The 22,495-nt window shown below is 44.9% G+C and overlaps 1 protein-coding gene across 5 annotated transcripts in view; it reads right to left on the bottom strand.

Moving 5' to 3' along the window:
- The window catches only part of CASS4 (Cas scaffold protein family member 4), a 69,740-nt gene extending 49,657 nt beyond the window's left edge, over window positions 1-20,083 (bottom strand). Inside the window, exons 1-2 of one of the 5 annotated variants that reach the window (XM_084854206.1) lie at window positions 5,548-5,564; window positions 4,219-4,273 (exon numbers count right to left, since the gene is read on the bottom strand). Coding sequence is in view for 4 of the 5 variants with exons in the window: in XM_084854203.1 (XP_084710329.1) it covers window positions 19,759-19,797 (39 nt within the window). In the remaining variant the exon portion in view is untranslated. Of the gene's footprint in view, window positions 1-4,218; window positions 4,274-5,547; window positions 5,565-15,059; window positions 15,284-19,758 lie in introns of those variants that run through there. The other 4 variants (XM_084854203.1, XM_084854207.1, XM_084854205.1 and 1 more) reach the window with 4 other exon arrangements.
- Between the last annotated feature and the right edge of the window lie 2,412 nt (window positions 20,084-22,495).

Below are 22,495 nucleotides of genomic sequence, written 5' to 3'. Positions count from 1 at the left end.
CAGGGCCAGGGCCAGAAAACAGAGACTCTCTCTGGTAAATAGGAATACTTGGCCTGATTCAGAAGTGACCTGATCCCATCACATTGGTCTGCTGTTGTCAGGTATCATTTAGCCCTCAGGTCCTTTTTTGAACACACACACACAATTGTTCAGATGATCAGACCAAATAAACTAACGTGTGTTTGTCCTAAACCAGCCTTCCCTAACCTGGAGCCCTCCAGATGTAATTCCTATCACCCCAGACTGTTGATCATGCTGGCTGGGGCTGATGGGAAGTTGTAGTCTTAAACATCTGGAAGGCACCAGGTTGGGGAAGGCTTTTCCGAATTCTTCAGGCGAGAATACCAGAAGATCTGAGCTTTTCTACACAAGTATCTTCTGGTTAAAGATATATTGGAAAACACAAAATTGTCTGCCAATAATCTACTACAGTTCAAAATATACCTTACCAGCCGCAGTGGATGAAATGGAGGATTGTGCTTTGCTTAGTGTCTTAGTGTTCATGTGCATGAAGTTTCGTGTATTTGCACTAGCATTGAGATACATTTCTGAGTGTGTTGTATTTATTTGGGGGTGGGGGTGGATGTAACTTCTAAGAGGTGCTGAGGAGGCAGATGAAGCCTGAAGAATGACAACTCTAGCAATTTTGATTTAACAAAATCCTAACAAAGCATCCCCAAAGGCAAAATAGGCAGTAAAAGATTGGGACTGTCCCTGGTGATCAAGGAGAGATAGAGAGGTTTTCTACACAAGGCTGTTAATTGGCTGCTAATCTGCTGTATCTACTTGCAGTTTCATTGCAGAATTGAGATCTGAGCCCTACATGAGGTATGTTTCCTTTCCCACTTTTGTGCTATATAACCTCTAGGTGGAGCTGTGCTCTAGCGGAATAGAGCAATTACACAAGAGGAAATTGTGCTTTCTTTTGCTTTCACAATTAAATGCCACATTTTCCCTGGTTTAAAAATGCACACTGAGTGCTGGCTAGACACAGAGGCGAAACCGGAGGCTCACGACATCATCTAAAGAACCGGTAAACAACTGTGAGTAGGGCATGACAAGCAGATGATAAATGCCTCATGTAGAAAAGCTCAGATCTTCTGGAATTCTTGCCTGAAGAATTTGGAAAAGCCTGCCCCAACCTGGTGCCTTCCATATGTTTTAGACTACAGCTTCCCATCAGCCTCACACAACTTCCACACAATCAGCGCTTTCAGAAATAATGCCTCATTTTCTCCATTCAACCCCCCCCAAAAAAACACCTGGGAGAGTGCTCTGATAAAACAGAAGCAAAACTGGAGGATCACGACATCATCTAAAGAACACGTAAACAACTGTGAGAAAGGAATCACGAGCACACAGTAAAAGCCTCATGTAGAAAAGCTCTGAGTAGAGCCTTCAGAAATGCATATTGGGGGCGGGGGGAGGGGAGGGCTCAGGTAGTGACCTTGCGCATGACAACAGGGGTGTTACAAGCACACACCTATTTTCATCAGTAAAAAATCAACAAAAGAAATTAACAGCATATCAATTTTTTTTTAAGTCTCTTCTTTAAAAGAAGAGTGTTTGCCCACAGGGCAGCATTATACGGTCGGTTTCCCGTGAGAAGGGAGTGCTGAAATCTTTTTGTAATGTCTTTTTATTAACCAGCATATAGGTTGAGCACTTGGAAAGCAAGTAGGCAGGCAGAGTTAAGACAGTAGGCAGGTAATGTTAGTCCCAGAGCTGTAACACCCTAAGAACTGAGGGGGTGAGGAGAATCAGTCCAAAATCTCTTTGGGCACAATCCTATGGAGAGAGAGGTCAGCCTCTGAACTTGGAGGCTGATACCAATCCAATCCAATGCAGGGCAGCTGGAGCATGGAGGAAATCCTCGCCTCCGTGTTCTAGCTGCCCTGCATTTTTGGCTAGATGTGCAGTTTCACACATCTAGCCGGGAACTTCGGAGTGGGAGAGGGGGAGGCTGCATAGGAAGCCTGGTAAAGTGGTTTCCACAGTCTCCTCCCTGCCCCGCTCCTGGGACCACCCCCTTTTCGCCCCCTCAGCGCTCTGTTTCTGAGTGCAGAGAAGAAGCCAGCGCAGAAAGAACCACGCCAGCTACAAGGGAGCGGGAGAGGGGGCAGGGAGCACGGTTTCTGGGAACCAAGCTCAGAGCCAAGGCTCCAACCTCAGTTCCCAGAAACCAAAAAATCCTATGGCCCTCTAGACAGTGTCTAGTGGCCATAGGATTGCTCCCTCTGCGACCTTTCCCAGGCAACCCTAACACTAACATCCCCCCACACACACACACACACACCCCTTTTGACCAAACTAAAAGACTCCATCTTGTTGGGCCTTCCCTACTCCCACTTCAGATCAAAGTGGATGTGGGATCATTGCTGACCTTTCCACCTCAAAGTCTGCTAGAGAGACGGCCCGGAACAACCCAGGCGGCACCAAAACCAAAAGACGCTTTGCATAATCAAAGAGCACTTTTACAGCCCTCTCAAAGGCACTGTTTGGGGCACAGTTTGGAGTCCATGGCAACCACACTTGCAAGGAAAGGAAATGGAACCCTTTTTGTACCCTGGGAAAGGAAGGCCTGGTCTGACAGCTCTGCCTCTGCTCCTGAGCCTCTTCCACTTTGTCATTCTATTAATAAGGATGGTAAAGCACCTATCGGCCCCTGCCCCCTCACATTTCCTTTTTGGCTTAGCCACAGTGACTCATAGTACATTGACAGCTCAGGAGGAATGAAAGAAGAAGAAACAGCAAAAGTGCTTTTGTAGCACAAATCCTCTCTCTGAGCAGCTGTCCCACATGGCATCATCCTCTAGCTGCTGCAGCATGGAACCATTCGGGGCAGCTACAGAGGAATCTTCTGCTGGGCAACTGCTGTTAAAAGACCTGCCTGCTTTTAAAAGTCAGTGGAGGCTGGTGTCTCCGATGTTGGTGGGGTAGGGAATCCGCTCCGGGTTTCAGTCAGAAGCAGTCAGAACTCTGAAGGAGCTATCCAAGAACCCTCTGAGCTATCCTTCAGAGTTCTGACTGAAACCCGGAGTGGATTCACCACCCCACTGAAATCGGAGCCACCAGCCTCCACGGTTGAAAAGCCCCAGACAACAATCCTCCCTGCTTTGTTTTGCTGACACAAGAGAGGCAGGACTGCTCTGTACAATATTCACAGAAGGGCAGCACTGGAGACTAACAAGTGGGTGCCAATGAAACTTACTTTAGCCTTTGAAAAGCTTGCGCCGTTCCTGCGCAGGCCAGCAAAAGCAGCCCTAAACATTTCTCTACAATGACATGGCCACCCAGCATTTCACAGGTGACCTTCTTGTGCTCTTATAAGACTCCAGTGATGCTGCCTGAGTTCCATCCTCCCTGATTACGTATCGCTGTTCTCCACCAGCTGTGCACATCATTGATTTACCCCACGACTGCATGTCCTGCATTCAGCTAAAGGCAATGTGGGTGTTTTATCTCTATGGTTAAAGATGTACTGGAAAAATATAATTGTCCTATCATAGGTTATCAGCAATTCAAAGTGATCCTCTCTAGCTGCAGCTCATGAAACGATGGGCTGTTCGTTAATGGCGCCTTAGGCATAATTCAGGTATTTATTTGAACGTGCGTGCAGGAAGGGGTGGGATGGGTTCATGCCAGTTCATGGCCACCACTGGTCCTATGCATATTTGGCATAATGTCTAAAAGAACCTATATACCTACAAACTGTAGATTCAGAACAGATAAAAGGAAGTCCTTCTTTACATAGTGCATAGTTAACCCATGGAATCTGCTACCACAAGACATCGTGATGGCCAACAATCTGGATGGCTTTAAAAGGGGATTGGACAAATTCTTAGAGGAGAAGGCTATCAACAGCTACCAGTCCTGATGGCTCTATGCTATCTCCAGTATCAGAGGCAGTATGCCTATGTACACCAGTTGCTGGGGAACCTGAGTGGGAGGGTGCTGTTGTACTTGTGGGTTTCCCATGGGGAGCTGATTGGCCGCTGTTTGAACAGAATGCTGGCCTAGATGGACCCTTGGTCTAATCTAGTATAGCTCTTCTTAAGATCTTATGCACATAGTCAGGGTGACCAGGGACCCATGTCTTATGCACATAAGGATGAGATTGGGAACAGTGGCCCCAAGCAGGCATAATCCCACTCCCTGCTCTATGCATATTTAGATTAACATCTGATTTAAACAATACTTTGGTTTTTACAGACACACCTGTCCATGTGTAACACTTTTCTTCAGAGTCTCTAGAGGCACTCACAGCAAAGGCCTTGTACAGGGACAATTAACATATATCATTTTAATTTCTTCATTAAAAACAATAATAAAGCACATGTAATAATTGTACATGCATAATAATTCACCTATCACCAAAACAATAAAACGGAGCACAGCCCTCCCAAAGTTCTGTCTTTCAGCTTGAGTCCACAACAAAAATACAAATAAAACTTCTCTCTGAAGCTTGATTTTTCTGCTGGCCTAAGAAAGAAAAAAGTCGCTGCTCAGTTCACTCAAGCTCACCAGCAATCTTCTCAAAATGCACCAGGATCCAGCAACACAGGAATAACTTGTTAAACAGCTCTGTCTCAAGGGTTCCGAGTTTTACAGAGAGGGGAAAGCAAGCTTCTTCCACACTGCATTTTGGTAACTGCCTAAAATGCTAGCCACTCCCTATCTCACTCCTTTACTGAGCATGTGCAGCAATATTCCCACTCAGAATTCTTAAAGAAAAATATACCGGTGGGTTATATGTGCATGCGCTCTAGAATCAAGGAAGCATCTGTTTCCTCTCCATCTCAGAGATTTAACTTCTAGGGACCCCCCAAACTCTTCCCCAAGGACACAATAGGGGCAAAACTGGAATAGTCCCTGATCAGAAAATCAGGGACATCCTTTGGAAATATGAACAACTGAAACATGTACAATGATCTGCACATGTATTTATAAGTGTCTGAAAAGGTATGAACACTGTGGATAGGATGGCTGTGCAGGCAGGTGCCAGGAAACAGTAGCCATGTAGGAAGGACAAGAAGCTGTAGGCACTATTTGCAGTATTCTGATTACTTTGCCCAGCCCTGATCTGGCTTTGGAGAATTTGATGAAGTCATTCGCATTCTCCAGTTTTTCTCTGCATGGCAGAAGAGTTACAGTAAGGGAGGGGAAAGACCTGGATACCCCAATCTGCACCACATAGACACTTCCAATGCTTGTGTTTCCAGATTTAAAATCTTGGGCACGTGTGATACACATAAACAACCTGCTTCGCCCTAACCAAGTGATATCCCTTGCTACTGTATGTCATTAGGCCATGTAAACTCCTACTCGCGGTTACCATGCTATATCAACAGTGGCAACTATTATCTGGCGAGAGCTATCAACTACCCAGTGATAAGAGCTATCATCTAACCAATGGCACACTATTGGTATCACAAACATGTTTCGTTCACGTCCTTAGAGCTACCTATGGAGAGTAATTCCGTTGTTCTGCTTTTTCTTAGTCATAACCAGGGTCTAAACAAAGTCAGGCTGTATCTGTTATCTCACCTCCTGGCAGACTTTGCTTTTGGATGAGGCATTTATGGCATCATCGCCTTCCCTCATTCATGAAAGATTATGGGGAGGAGGGGAACAGGTGTTGTGATTTTCTCATCATGACCCTCCTGTGATTTCTTACCATTTCTTCCATCCTTTTCCTTAACACAGAAAATCCATTGAGAAAAAGATTAGAACAGCTGCACAATGCTATCTGATTGCTAGTGCTTGGAGCTCTTTATCTGGAAGCACCTCTCACATAATATTAGAGCTGTGCACAAATGGCCTCTCACAATTCACCCTATTTGTGAGCAGAGAAATTGGGGGGACAATTTCACCAAATTTCTCCAGGGCAAGAAGACATTTTCTAACAGTTTCTCACAGGTAGGGCTCACCCTTCTCAGGGTTTGTAGCGCAGCTTCTTTCTCGTTTCCAAAGGTTGGGGGGGGGGGTGTCGTGCTGACACTGCAAATGGCAAGAGCATCAACTGTGTTGACAGCCTGGCCTCCATTTTATATCCTCCACAGTGTCCCATACCTAAGCATCATTCCAGGCCATTGTGGAGGAAGAGAGGGAAGGTGGCCACCACATAAAATTAATTGAAGTTAAGGAAGCCGAGGAGGCTACAGGCTGACCAACATGTGGGTTAACATGTTGTCTGAATCCAGAACATTTTCCGCAGGGTGGCTTGTTAACTACCCTGGACAACCCAACAACAAACCATGGGTTCTCAAGGTGGCTTGTTCGAGAAAAATAATTCATACTGCATGGTTATCTGGCCACCCTGTGAAAAATATCCTGGGTTCAGACAGCACACTAAGCCATGGTTCAACAACAACCCACACTCATCCACTAAGTGTGGGTTAGCATGTTGTGCAAACCCAGTCAGTGTCTCATTCAATGCTGACAATAGCCTGGTTCACACAACACAGGTGTGGTTAATACGCCATGGTGGCTTGTTAACCACCCTTGTGCATGGTGGGCACATGCCACCTAATTTCCCTATTTACTCTCCCTGGGTGTGGCTTGTCATTATGTGTGAACCCAGCAAGGGTGGCTGGCTGGGTGGTTAGCAAACCACCCAACAACCCTACAACAGAGTGTGGGTTTTTAACCATCCATATGTTTGTGGACCCAGACAGTGGTTTATTAAAGGCAAATTAAAGGCAAAACTGAAGTACTTTGGCCACATAATGAGAAGACAGGATACCCTGGAGAAGATGCTGATGCTAGGGAAAGTGGAAGGCAAAAGGAAGAGGGGCCGACCAAGGGCAAGATGGATGGATGATATTCTGGAGGTGACGGACTCGACCTTGGGGGAGCTGGGGGTGGCGACAGCTGACAGGAAGCTCTGGCATGGGCTGGTCCATGAAGTCACGAAGAGTCGGAAGTGAATGAACGAACAACAACAACACAACAGTAGTTTATTAACTAACTGCCTGCGAGCGTGCAAGCCAGTCAGTGTGAACTGCCTCCATTGAAAAACCTTGTTATTGTGGCTCTTTAACACATTCAAAACATCACTTGATGCCACAACCATCAAATAATTAGTCTGTGCACACGGTTGTGTGTGTAGCCAAAGAGGCAGAGAACTTTATATCTAAGGACCTGAACCTTGAAGACAATAGAGAGAATGACAAGGGGCTTCTCCACAGGAGTGATTTATTGCACACTTGTGCAATAAAGTTTGTGGGTCCTTTACATGACATTGTTGACCTCCAGGACATCTGCCACACCTTCCCTCCGTAATCTCGCTTTGAAAAAGATTGGAGATAATGCACTATTCGAAATGATTGTGGGATACTGAGGGATAGACCCAGTGTGTAAAGTCAGCGTTGTGCTATAATACAGCCACTAGATGGCGTTGTTTCATTGAAACTTATGGAACATTGTCGAAAGGGCAACTTTTCAATTACAAATCATATGGTCAGCACTAGCTGCTGTCTAAAGGAGCCTGAAGTGAATATGGAAAAGACTCCAGAAGAAGAAAGCCTGGAAAGGGTGTGGTTTCCTTAGTGTAGAGATGCACAGGGAGTCTGCAAAGCCCTAGGATCCTCTTGATGCTGCCACTTTTCATCTCCTTCTCTCTCAGTCCATAATGATATAGATTGAAATTACAAAATCCAAATGGTTTTCCCCTGCAAATCATTTAGCTACGCAGTGTTTTTTGTTTTGTTTTACTAGTGTCACTTTATGCCTCACACCAAGAAGAAGTACAGTCAGAAGTTCCACAAGATCATTGTGTCATCCGATGTCTCATCAGATCAGCAACACTTTGTGAGACGTGTTCATGGAACTACAGTCCAATGAGATTCTCCTAGAGAAAACCATCCCAGCAACTATGGATTTAAAGGCTCAATACATTGACTGACCCCCATGAAAACGGACTACAAGCCACCAGGAATGCCTTTTCTTCTGAGAGCATAGGACATCTGCCCACCAAGTTTTGCCACTTTGTCCTCACCCACAATTATTTCAGATAATCGTGGGGACAGCTTCTATCTTCTGGGCAATCCTGGGTCTACATGATAGTGCAGCCTTCTCTAGCAGCCTTCCCCAATCTGGTGGCCTCCAGATCTGTTGGACTATGTTAGCCATGCTGGTTGGAGGAGGAGGATGGATGGCTGTAGTCCAACACAACCAAAGGCTGCTCTGCAGTATGCCAATATATTCATAAAAGTGTCTCATGGCATCTTAAAGACTAACACATTTATTCTGGCGTAAGCTTCCGTATAGCCCACTTCATCAGATGCATGGAATATTTGATGAAGTGGACTATAGGGCTTTCCTACACGAGGCATTGATTGTGTGCCCATCATTCCCTACTCACGGTTGTTTACCGGTTCTTAAGATGACGTCATGACCCTCCAGTTCCACTTCTGTGTCTAACCAGCAATGTTTACATGAGGCTGTTAATCAGCTGTATCTACTTTCGCTTTAGTCACAGAATTGAGCTCTGAGCACTACGCAAGGAGCGTTTCCTTTCCTACTTTTCCGCTACATAACCTCTAGGTGGCACTGTAATATAGTGGAATAGCGCAAATAGACAAGAAGAAATCACACATTCTTTCATGTTCACAATTAAGGGCGCAATTCTATGGGGATAGGTAGCCACCTCCGAACTCAGAGGCGACCGCCTAGCCAATGCAGGACAGGAGAGGCACGGAGGGGGATCATCCCCTCCGTGCTTCTCCTGCCCTGCATTTGCAGCTAGACAGCCGATTTCAGCTGTTTAGCCTCAGGAAGACGGAGCAGGGGAAGCAGCTGCCGGACGGCACATAGGATGTATCATACCAGCATTTCGGCCTTCCCTGCCCTAGAACGCCCCATTTTTGCCGCTCTGCACTCCTCTTCTGAGCACAGAGCGCGGGGCCATTCCGAGCTGCCTGAGAGGCAGGCGGGAGGGGAGGATGGTCCGTTCTCCGGGAACTGACCTCGGAGTGCAGGCTCCGAGATTGGTTCCTGGAAACCGACATTCCTGCAGCCGTCTAGCCACTGACTAGTGGCCATAGGATTGCTCCCTCCATGCCATATTTTCCCTGCTCTAAAAAACCCTCGCCAAATGTGTTGGTTAGACACAGAAGCCAAACTGGATGGTCACAACGTTGTCTAAGGAAATGCCTCATGTAGAAAAGCCCTTTCTCTAATCCCCTTTAAAAGCCAACTAAGTTGGTGACTACCACTATATCTCATGGCAGAGAGTCCCATAGTTTAATGATGTACTGTGAAAAAGTGCTTCCTTTTGTTTGTCCAGAATCTCCCACCATTCAACTTCATTGGATGATCCCAAAGTTTTATAACTTTATATATGTTGTGGAGTAAGTGGATAGAGAATTTTTTTTCTCTCTCTCATAAAATTATCTTTGGGAAACAGCTTTGGGAAGGAAACTCAAGAACTTTGGGGCCCAGATAGTTGTCAGGGTGGACACTGAGCCCACAGAATCCCAGAGTAGTTCTGATTCTGAGGAAGAGGAATCGCTCCTGGGAGAGGAGCGCGCTCTTCTTTCCCAGGGCCAACAGCTGATGGAGATTCCTCCCACTGGCATTCCTAGCTTAGATAGCAGTCCTGGGAGTGACAGAGCGCAGGAAGCAGACTTGATAGACGCGTGTCGCCGACGCAGAGAGCGGCGCCAAATGGAGGGCGCAGAAAGGAGGCGTAGTGCCCAGTTGGCGCGCAAACAACGGTTGCGCCCAGAGGATCCAAGGGAAAAGGGGAGGGACTCTCCCTAGCCCTTAAGTTCAGGGTCTGCCAGTGATTTCCTTTCAAACGGAGACCAACTGTTCCAACTTAGGGCATAGGTACTCTGCTGCTCATATCTAGTTGCTAATAGTAGAGTTGTTAAGTTGTAAAGGAAGAATAAAGCTTTGAAAAGAATCCCTTTGACTGTGTCTGGACTTGGCTACTGGATTAGACTGAGAGAGACCTCCAAGGAGCCCTTGACAATAGTTTTCTCATCCATCCTTTCAGTAGTTAGAAGAGGGATAGAAAGGGAATAAAAAATACTCCAAGTGAATGATGTCAGGGTGGACACTGAGCCCATAGAATCCCAGAGTAGTTCTGATTCTGAGGTAGAGCAGCCGCTCCTGGGAGAGGAGCGCGCTCATCCTTCCCAGGGCCAACAGCTGGCAGAGATTCCTCCCACCAGCATTCCTGGCATAGATAGCAGTCCCGGGAGTGAGAAAGTGCAGGAAGAGGACTTGCTGGATGCGAAACGCCGACGCAGAGAGCGGCACCAAATGGAGGGCGCGGAAAGGAGGCGTAGTGCTTGGTTGGCGCGCAAACAACAGTTGCGCCCAGAGGATCCAAGGGAAAAGGGGAGGGACTCTCCCTAGCCCATAAGTTCAGGGTCTGCCAGTGATTCTCTTTCAAACGGGAACAACTGTTCCAACTTAGGGCATAGGTACTCTGCTGCTCATAGCTAGTTGCTAACAGTAGAGTTGTTAAGTTGTAAAAGAGGAATAAAGCTTTGAAAAGTCCCTTTGTCTGTGTCTGGACTTGGCTACTGGATTAAACTGAAAGAGGCCACCAAGGAGCCCTTGACAAATGACTGGCTATGAAGGTGGTGCCGACGAGAGAGATTTGGATTCTGGGACCACGGCCTATACTTCCTGGAAGATGGGCTGTTGACAAGGGACGGGTTGCACCTCACAAAGGATGGGAAGAATGTGTTTGGCCAAAGCATGAAGAACTTCATCAGAAGGGCTTTAAACTGAATCCTATGGGGAAGGGAGATGTAATGTTGGGGGTAACAATGGATGTAGGCACATGCACTGCAACGGAGAGAACAGCTCTGATAGCGCCCAATAATAGTCTTCAGACACATGTAGGAAGAAAGACAGACTATGAAGCACATGGTCTTCGATGTCTATATACTAATGCCCAGAGTATGGGAAACAAACAGAACAAACTTGAACTCTTTATACAGGAGGGAAATTATGCCTTGATAGGTATAACTGAGACTTGATGGGTGACTCTCATGACTGGAATACAGCAATTGAAGGATATAACTTGTTCAAAAAGAACAGGAAGAACAGAAAGGGAGGTGGGGTTGCACTGTATGTGAAAAATACGTATCTCTGCACAGAAATACAGGAGGATGAGCTTGGTAGCCCCATCGAGAGCATCTGGATCAAAATAAATGGAGCAAAGAATAAAAGGAACCTGGTGGTCGGAGTCTACTACCGGCCACCCAACCAAGGAGAAGACGAGGATGAAACTTTTGAAAAGCAAATAGCCAATGTTTTAAGGAAGCATGATGTAGTAGTAATGGCGGACTTCAATTTCCCCGATATTTGTTGGGAGACAAATTCTGCAAAACATGGCCCCTCCAGGAAATTCCTGACTTGTGTGGCAGATAACTTCCTCCTACAGAAAGTAGAGGAAGGAACTAGAGGATCGGCTATCCTTGACTTGATCCTAACCAACAGAGATGCCTTAGTGGATCAAGTAGCAGTTACAGGAACTCTGGGGGAAAGCGACCATGTTGTACTTGAGTTCTTGGTTCTAAGGGAAGCAAAAGCCGAGTGTAGTCAAACGTGTACCCTGGATTTTAGGAAAGCTGATTTTAATAAACTTGAACAATGATCAGTAAGGTCCCATGGCAAGTGACGCTAACGAGAAAAGGAGTCCAAGATGGGTGGGAGCTTTTAAAAGAGGAAATTCTCAAGGCACAATTACAAACAATTCCAACAAGAAGAAAAGGTGGAAGACAACAGAAGAAGCCAATGTGGCTTCACAAAAAGCTTAGAGATGACCTGAAAACAAAAAAGGATACATATTGGAAGTGGAAAGAAGGCCAAGTAACAAAGGAAGAGTACAGGCAGGTAGCACAGAATTGCAGGGATGGCGTCAGGAAGGCTAAAGCTGAGAATGAGCTGAGGTTAGCGAGGGATGCTAAAAACAACAAAAAGCCTTTCTTCAGCTACGTGCATAGTAAAAGGCAGAGGAAAGAAATGGTGGTTCAGCTATTAAATAAGGACGGCAAAACGATAACAGATGACAAAGAAAAGGCAGAGGTGCTCAATTCCTACTTTGGCTCAGTCTTCTCCCAAAAGAGGGTCTATGACCCCCTGGCAAAGGTGAAGTACAGGCTGAAGGGGCAGGATTGCAGCTTGAGATCAATAGGCATATGGTCAAGGAACACCTCATTACTTTGAATGAGTTCAAATCTCCAGGGCCAGATGAACTGCATCCTAGAGGAATAAAGGAACTGGCAGAAGAGCTCTCAGAACCACTATCTATTATCTTTGAGAAATCATAGAGGACAGGGGAAGTGCCAGATGACTGGAGGAGGGCTAATGTTATCACTATCTTCAAAAAGGGTAAAAAGGAGGAACCTGGGAACTACAGACCAGTCAGTCAGACATCAATCCCTGGGAAAATAATGGAGCAGATCATAAAGCAATCAGTCTGTAAGCACCTTGACAACAATGCCGTGATTACTCAAAATGGATTTGTCAAAAACAAGTCTTGCCAGACGAATCTGATCTCATTTTTTGATCAAGTAACCTCCCTTGTACACCGTGGGAATGCTGTAGACATCATATACCTCGACTTCAGCAAAGCTTTCGACAAAGTGCCCCAAGATATCCTGATGAGCAAACTAGCTCAAAGTGGGCTAGATGAAACAACGATCCAGTGGATCCACAGTTGGCTACATAATCGGACTCAAAGAGTGCTTATCAATAGGACATTCTCAAACTGGGGAGAGGTAATGAGTGGGGTACCGCAGGGCTCAGTCCTGGACCCAGTGCTCTTCCACATTTTTAATAATGACTTGGAGGAGGAGGTGCAGGGAATGCTGATCAAATTTGCAGATGACACAAAATTGGGCAGGATAGCTAATACTCTGGAAGAAAGAAACAAAATTCAAAGTGATCTGGATAGACTGGACCGCTGGGCAGAAAACAACAGAATGACATTTAATAGGGATAAATGCCAAGTTCTGCACCTAGGAAAAAGAAACCAAAGGCACAGTTACAAGATGGGGGATACGTGGCTCAACAACACTACAAGCGAGAAGGATCTTGGAACTGTTGTCGATCACAAGCTGAATATGAGCCAACAACGTGATGTGGCTGCAAAAACGGCAAATGCTCTTTTGGGCTGCATTAATAGAAGCATAGCTTCCAAATCCTGGGAAGTACTAGTTCCCCACTACTCAGCACTGGTTAGGCCTCATCTGGAGTACTGTGTCCAGTTCTGGGCACCACACTTTAAGAAGAGTGCAAACAAGCTGGAGAGGGTTCAGAGGAGGGCAACAAAGATGATCAGGGGACTGGAAACAATGCCCTATGCGCAGAGACTGAAAGAACTGGGCATGTTTAGCCTTGAGAAGAGAAGACTGAGGGGAGATATGATAGTGCTCTTGAAGTACTTGAAAGGTTGTCACAGAGAGGAAGGCCAGGATCTCTTCTTGATCATCCCAGAGTGCAGGACACGGAATAATGGGCTCAAGTGACAGGAAGCCAGATTCCAGCTGAACATCAGGAAAAACTTCCTGACTGTTAGAGCAATATGACAATGGAACCAATGACCTAGGGAGGTGGTGGGCTCTCCGACACTGGAGGCATTCAAGACGAGGGTGGACAGCCATCTGTCGGGGATGCTCTGACTTGGATTCCTGCATTGAGCAGGGGGTTGGACTCGATGGCCTTGTAGGCCCCTTCCAACCCTAATATTCTGTGATTCTATGATCTCTATCCATTTTTTCTACACTATACATAATGTTATAAACCTCCATCATGTCCCTCACTTTAACTTTATTCTAAGCTAAATAGCCCAAACTCTTATAGAAGAGGTAGTCCAGCATTCTGTTCATTTTGGCTGTGCTTTTCTGCAACTTTCCCAGCTCCGGAATATCCATTGTGAGGTGTAGTGCCCCAGAACTGTACACAACGTTCAATATGTGGCCACACACAATAGATTCGTATTAGAGCAGCCTTCCCGAACCTGATGGTCTCCAGGTGCATGGGACAACAACTTCCATCACCCCCTTCATGCTGGCTATGGATGGTGGGCACTGTAGTCCACCACATCTGGAGGGTGCTGTGCTGAGGAAGGCTTGACAAGTTTGTTGTGCCTACAGTGTTACTCAGAAGCCATTAACAATTCACTTTTCTCTCAAAATTAGGAGAAAAATTAGATGACTGCCTCAAATACTCAGCCATTCATTCATTCATATCCTATTTCATCTGATCTAAGAGATCGTCTGATTAAAACTAGGAGCTGAATGTTCTGCATGTGATAATACCTTATCATGAGGGTAAAGAAATTAAGAGGGCAGCATTTTTCCTCCCCTCAAAAACATCCCTCCCCTTTCCTGCTTGTTGTCTTTTGGATTACACTGAAGGGTGGGAATACAGAAGACATTCATGATTATAATGTACTCACACCAATTAATGAGAGCATGCACTTGAAAACAGTTGCAGCACCTACAAAGTCCAAAACCTTCAGTCGACCAATACCGTTTTTAGGAGACAAACCAAAGTGTCACAACACATTTGCACAATATTTTCTGACATTTTGGTTGGTCTAATAAAGGTACTGCCCAGCTGAGGATTTTGGATTTTTCTCCCCTCATGGGCCAGCATAGCTATCTTTGTTTTTAAACACCTATGAAGGGAGCCTTTGGCCTAAAACCATGCAAGCCTGCACATATCTACTCAGAAGTGATCCCGCTGAGTTCAATCATGCTTCCAGGTAAGCGTGTCTAGGATTGTTGCAAAAGTAGCTTATAAATTTTTGATTGGAGTTGATTTATTAAATGTATATGGCTACCCATCAACAAATATTCCCTGGGTGGCTTATAGATCAAGACAACCAAAATAAAATGTTAGAAATGTAAAATACCATCATTAAAAACAGCAAACAATAAAAATTGCAGCATGAAACACTTTCTCCCAATAAAGACAGATATATCTATAGCCATATAGATCTACGTAAACAGACCTACAAACCATAGCAAAGAAATGGCTCTTAGAAATAGAATAGGGCAGAGCTAAAAGCGATGTCTGATACTCACGTCCACTTTCATTTTGCTGGCTTCACCACCTTCACCCTTTATTGGTCCATCACCTGCCTCAATGCACACTGCAGAATTGACTCTCTATTTCTGCCTTTTTATCAAAGTAGGGCAAACTATCAGGCTGGGCTGCAGTATTTGTAAGGTTTGGTTGTGAACCTTAGCCACCTCTAATTCCTTGTGCTGTGGTCTTCCTCCCCAGCATGGTGAAGTCGTTTTTGAGTGAAGCGAACAGCCCTCCGGAGGAAGGGACCTGATCACAGGGGACATAATCCAGTATTGCAATTGGCCTGCAGTTCTCACCATGCAAATGGATGTTTGGTGTCTCCAGTGTCAAAGGGAGGGGAGGGAGGAGGGGGGGGGAGAAATAAAAGCCACCGAAAAAGAGTTCTTTTTAGATCTTGACACCTAGGAAACATCATCACATCATGAATGTGATACAAGAAATCTGCACATGACAGATTTTTCTGCCTTTGGAGACTGTTTTCCAGCAGGCTTCCAGGAACATAGCTGATGTTTTATGTTTGTGTGTGGGGGTGTTTTAATGTTTTCAATTCTTGTGTGTGGTGGTCCTGAATTTTCAGGCTTCACTCCACACTGCCTGTCCTGCCTCAGCGATTGCTTTTCAAATTATAAAAATAAAGGCTTGCTAATGACATCTTTTTAACGAGAAAGAATGAATCAGAAAGAACAAAGCAGAGCAGGCCCATGAAAATGAAATATTTTCAGTGGGGCCTGGATATTCAAATTGACCATCTGGTCTTGGCTGGAATCTGCTGCTTAATCACTTTCTAACATTCTCTGGTTTTGTGCAATTCTCCCTGTGGTTCCTTTACCCACTACCCTTTTCCTTTGTCTCTGTATCCTCTTTGCCTTCTTTGAATTGGACCTTCCTCTTTTTACAGAAAATTCTTTCTGAGCATCATTCAGATATATAGATATATCAGAACCCCTACACACAAGAGAGAAGTATCAACAGACTTGTGGGAACCCCAAGGTTTGCAGAAGTACAAACAATATTTAGGGAAAAAAAACCTAAATAAACCCCACATCCCCCAAACAACCCAAAGAAGTGAGACTTAAATGGTGTATCTTCATAGAGAGCTTGGCTGGCTGGCTGGTGGTTGAAACCCTAACAGGAGCACTCTATTCTGCAATAGTTTGTTGCAGGTCCCATTTGTCCCTTCTAAGGAGTAATGCAATTGATCACAAAAAGTGCATGATTTATTTTTTTTAAGGGCCAATTTGGATAAATGGGGAGCAAGGTTAGAAGTGGTTCAAATAATTTGAATCCCACTTCAAGAAGCTCACAGAATGAGAACTCCCATATAGTGTCCTTACAACAACCCTGCAAGGTGGGGAAGGCTAGGAGAGAGATCAACCACCCAAAGTCATCCAGAGTAGCCACCACACCAGTTCTCTGAACAATCACAAGTATAGCGCAGTGCAGTGCATATATCAGCCTGAGTTCCCTGTATTTAAAATGGGGCTACTATGCTTACCTCACAGTGTAGTTGTGAGAATGAAAAAAAGAAGAAGCCATAGGAGCATTTTGCATATCAAAAAGTACTACATGAACTTGATGCTCCTGGTGGTTTCACATGGACCTATGGCCCGATTGGAATCCACCCGAAGAAGAGCCTTCAGTGTGGTGGCCCCCTTCCTTTGGAATTCCCTGCCTGTGGAGGTCAGGCAGGTGCCAACATTGTGCTGTTTCTGACACCTCCTGAAAACATCTTTATTTCAGGAAGCCTAGCTTGAGTGACTGGCCACGGTTTTTTCAGAATTCTGTTTCCTTTTAAAATTCTTTTATCCTATTTTCTATCCTTTGTTGTTCACCGCTTCAAAATCTGTCTAGATATGGAGCAGTATACAAATGTTGTAAATAAATAAATAAATAAATAAGATACTGGTATTTTTTCGACGCTAAAGAACCCCAAATGTTGTAACTTTTCCTCATAGGGGAGGTGATCCAGCTCTTTGATTATTTTGCTTGCGCTTTTCTTAACGTCTGCAGCATTTCCTCCTCCCCATAAGTTAAGATCATACCTTGTTATTTTAAGTGGGAAAAATGACCGTCACTCATTCTGTATTAGTAAGGACTGAAGTGAATTAGATTCTCCTCTTGACTCATAAAACATCAAAATAAGCATGAATTAGGAGTGTGGTTAAAGCCCACTGTTTTACCATACTGCCTTTGGATATGACAAACTGCTGTCCAATAATCACTACTCCACACTGAGGCTGCACATCTATGCACACCTACATCAAAATAAACCCCATTGAACTCAGTGGACTTCATTGAGTAAATATACATAGGCTCAGGGCTACACATGATGTTGATTATGTGCCCTGGCAATTAGGATACCAAGTACAGTTGCTTGAAATCAACATGTCTTACTCCTGAGTAAGCATGGTTAGGATTTAGCTGTTAGGATTTTCTCTTCATTCTCCCAGCAAACTTGTGAGGCAAGGTGCTACTGCCTAGAGGCACGATCCTTCCAGACATTGTATATTGAAGTACCATTCCTGATGGCTCTATGCTGCCTCCATTGTCAGAGGCAGCATGTCTATGTACACCAGCAACTGGGGAACATGGGCGGGAGGGTGTTGATGCACTCATGTCCTGCTTGTGGGTTTCCCATGGGCAACTGGGCCAGATCTACACCTCATATCATATCGATATGATGCCATCATGGTGAGGCTATATCCGTCTTGCACATTTATACCTCAGCACACACAGTGACATCTCGTCAGGTATTTTGGACAATACAGAATAAAAAGTGGGAAATCATGCTAGAAAAGCGGTATACAGAATACGTAATGTGCCCTAACAGTTATCAGTACTGATAAAAAGCACTAGTGTAACTCTAGCCCTTCTGGGCCATTGTGTGAACAGAATGCTGGAGTAGATGGACCTTTGGTCTGATCCAGCATGGCTCTTATTCTCTTATGTTCATTAATTTCCATGGGATAAAATTTAGCATGTGCTTAACTTTCTGCCATTGTTTATTTCCTATTTGTTTATTGCAGGTTGGATCCAGGACTTGCCTTCCATGGGAGGAAGAGCTCCACTTGCAGAAGCAACCTGATTTGGGGGGATGCCCCCTCCTCCCACACACCAGAGCTCACCCCATTTAGCAGGATCTGTGTAGCATCTTCAGGGGGCTGGAGGGGTCGCTATAGGAAGAAGGGGGCGGGGAAGTACACTTACGCAGGTGATCCAGTGTAAATCTGGACCCAGCCCTGCACTTATATCCCGCCTTTCCTCCAAGAAGCTGATGGAAGCATATATGGTCCCCTCCCATTTTTACCCTCACAAGAATCCTGTGAGGTAGGTAAGAGTGAGAGGAAGAGAGACTACCTCAGGGGAGCTGCATGGCTGAGTGGGGATTAAAAGCAATGAGGCTAAATATGTCTAAAGCTTGCCTGGGCCACACCAGGTGTAAGATACAGGGGAAAAGAACGTCGTCGTCATCGTCATCATCCTTATTCGAATGTAGGCAATGTGATGCATGTGATACAACACTCCAAAAGAAAACAAATGACCACCAACCAGTAGCACATCCAGCTTATACATTCATAGATATAAAATTTAAAAATTTAAAATTTAAATGTATAGATCTAAAAGACATACACACACACAGATTTAAAATGTGAAACGTTTCGATATAAAACACCAGCTTCAGTCACAAACTACTACTACTACTACTATTATTATTATTATTATAAAACATGTATACCCCACCCCACTGGCTTAACTCCTAGGAGGGCTTTTTCATCAACATCAGTTTTTTTCAAGTAAAGCTGGCAGGCTTTGTCACCAACGGATGCTGTTTTAAAAAGATATATTTTGTTTACATCACTGTGTAGGGGTAGGATGGGTGTTCAAAACCTTCTAATGTGGGTTCACTGACATTTACCAGTTTACTCAGGGTTAACAAGAGACTGGATGTTTATTCGAGGAACTGTGTGAAGAGATTTTCACAGTAAACTCATGTCTGGCACTATCTTCCTCTTCCAACTGTCAGCCAACAAAATTACCACCTCAGCTGTCACTGCGAACTCCCTTCAGCTCCTCTTTCCCACTTCCCTTAACATTCCAAACTTCAAGCAATCTCCTCCCACTCCCTGCCACTCCAAACACAAACCTCCATCTGTGGTTCATTCCATAAGGTTATCATCATTCACTCTCTGAAATAAACAGGTGAACCATGCAAAGGACCAATATACTCAGCAATACCCATGCAAAGAGAATTTCTTCACCAGCTTTTCTCTAGCCACTCAACAAAGAAGGACAAAAACAGGCGTGCAACACCCTGCCTCAGTTCATTTCTGAATGTATTTGTGAGAAAATCATAATTTGGAATTCCTCAAAACATTCTCCCATCCTTACAGTGCAATCCTTCATATGTGTATTCAGAAGTAAATCCCACAGGGCTTACTCTCAGGTAAGTATAGGACCGCAGCGTAACCATACAATTTTATGCATGTCTACTCTGAAGTCAGTCCCACTGAGTCCAATGGGGCTTTCTCCCAGAGAAGTGTGTGTATAGGACTGCAGTCAGTATTCACATCCCTGGGAGCAAGTCCTATTGATTTCAGTGGGGGTTGCTTCTGAGTAGATGTGTATAGGATTGCACAGCACATCTCTTAAATCTTATCACAGTGTTCTTTGCTCAGAAAATGACTGGCCTACCTTTGTAAGCATGGTGGGTCCAATGTTTCTATTCATCATTTTCACCGATAGCGAGTACCACTTCCTCTATCATCATCAATCATCAAGGCAGCAAGCACAGCTTAGGTTCGCAAAGGAATAATTTCTCGGAAAAAAGAGTCCCAAATTCTATCCCCCGAAAAACACTGATGGAAAAAAAATGCTTCTGGAAAAAGGAATGTCCAAGGCAGCAAGTGAAGTTAAAGACGGTCATCAGAAAGAGTCAAGACAGAGGAGGGATTCTAGTCTAAAAATGAGTTGAATTCTCATGACTGGCCACAGTCGTTCTGCAAATAACCACACACAGGAAAAAAAAAAAAACACATTTTGCTTTGCTTCATCTTCCTGTAGTTCCTATTTTACACAGCCGATAGGGGAATGGGATGGCTTACTAGCTGCAAACATCTTGTAAGAACTTAGCATGGCACTTGACTTTAAAAAGGAGACAACACTTTTTGTTTTTTAAAGAGCATTTTTCTACTTAGGTGAAAGCTGAATGTTCCTTTCACACAGCTGTGGGCCACACTGGAAATGCATCAGGTCAGAAACTGGAGGATGTAACCCAATTTGCATTTACAATTGTATACCACAGAGTTTGCACGTACATGCATGAGGCTCTTGTTGGAGATGGAAGGGAGGATGGCGTATGTGAAATGCTAGCTGTGCAACCTTGAGCATCACGTCTACTCAAGTCTACTCAAAGGAAGTCCCAGTGAGATCAGTGGGACTTACTTTCAACGAAATAAGAGGACTGGCTGAATGGGGAAGAGAAGTGATCAGTGCCTCTCAACAACAGAGAGTTGTCTCATCAGGCCTAAAAGAGATGGTGGGAAGGTAGGGTGGCCATGTGTCCTCTTTTACAGAGGACACTCCTCTATTTAAAGGGGTTTGAGATGAGAATTTTCTATTTGGAGGTGTCTTCTATTTGAAGGGCTGTCCATTCAAAGTGTGTTTTAAAGATGAAAAACCATCAGAAGAAAGAGCTGGGCATTAAAGTTGCCAATCAACAACACCTGGACAGCCGATTGGAAGCTTTTCTACATGAGGCATTTATTGTGTGTTCTTTATTCCTTACTCGTAGTTGTTTATGGGTTCTTTAGATGAGCCCGTGACCCTCCAGTTTTGCTTCTGTTTTTTTAAGAACACTTTCCCAGGAGTTTTTAGAGTGGGGGAAAATGGAGTATTATTTCTGAAAGCAAAAGAAAATGTAGTTTCCTACTTGTGTGATTGCATTATTCTGCTATAGCACAGCACCACCTATAGTTTATGTCAAGGAAAAGCAGGAAAGGAAAAGGTCTTTGTGCAGAGCTCAGAGCTCAATTCTGCAAGGAAACCAAAAGTAGATACAGCGAATTAACAGCCTTGTGTAGAAAAGCTCTGAGCAAGGCACACAAGTCACCTGGTTACATACTTCCACATGGTGGTGAGATGTGCTGTATATCTATTTAAATTATAATAATTATTTCTGATTTTGCATCTATACATATAAATTAGCATGTGGCCACAGCAGTACAGGCGCTAGTAACCTCAAGACTGGATTTCTGCAATGCGCTCTATGTGGGGTTGCACTTAAGATTGGTCTGGAAGCTGGAGCTAGTGCAGAATGCAGCAGCTCAACTGTTGTCAGGAGCTGCCCCTTTTCAGCATGTGACACCTTTACTGAGGAAACTGCACTGGCTGCCTATTTGCTACCAGGCTAGGTTTAAGGTTCTGTTATTGGTATATAAAGCCCTGAAGAAGTTGGGACCAGAATATCTGAAACAGTGCTTTCTTCCTTAACACACAGTGCACAGTTAAACTATGAAATTTACTACCACAGGATGTAGTGATGGCCACCAATTTTGATGGCTTTAAAAGGGAGTTGGACAAATTCCTGGAGGAAAAGGCTATCAATGGCTACTAGTCCTGAAGGCCATGTGCTACCTCCAGTACGAGAAGCAGTGAGCCTACGTACACCAGTTGCTGGGGAAGATGGGTGGGAGGGTGCTGTTGCACTCATGCTCTGCTTGTGGTTTCCTGGTTGACAGCTGGTTGGCCACTGTGTGAACAGACTGCTGGACTGGATGGACCCTTGGTTTGATCCAGCAGGGCTCTACTTATGTTCTTAGCAGCCTGCCGGGTCTCTGAGGTCATCAGATGAGGCACTACTGGTGGTTCCACACAGACCTGTGGTTTATCTGGAATCCACTCAGAGAAGAGCCTTCAGTGTACTGGCTTCCTCCCTGTGGAACTCCCTGCCTGTTGATGTCGGGCAGGCATCAACGTTATTTTGTTTTTGCCGCCTGCTGTTGACATTTGGGGGGGGGGCACAGTGCCAGCAATAATGGGGAATACCCTACCTCACCCCCATGGATGGAATTGCTCCATCTGTCTGCAGGGGGCTTTTGATCCAGTGGAGGAATCCTTTTGGAATAAAGGAGGCAACGATATCTGTTGATCCTCTCCTCCCCCTGCAGACCACTATGCTCCTCCAAAGCTGCTCTGGAGGGCTAGAGGACCCTCCAGAACTGGGGGAGGGGGAGGGGGCACTGGGGGTTGCAGAAAAAGGGAGGAATCAACAAAGATCACTTCCCCCACTTTCCACTGGCGGAAGTGTTCCGAACTGACCTCTGCTCAGGGGATGCTTCTGATGGGAATCATTTGGTATTGCTGCCTCTTGTTAAAAAGGCAGGTAGCAGAGAAAAACAAATGGCAGAACACAATGAGCATTTACCAGTCC

Source organism: Heloderma suspectum, chromosome 4 (assembly GCF_057233095.1).
Source record: "Heloderma suspectum isolate Gila_16-S chromosome 4, 16-S_ref, whole genome shotgun sequence".
Taxonomy (NCBI): Eukaryota; Metazoa; Chordata; class Lepidosauria; order Squamata; family Helodermatidae; genus Heloderma; species Heloderma suspectum.
This window is presented reverse-complemented; position numbering and strand designations above follow the sequence as displayed.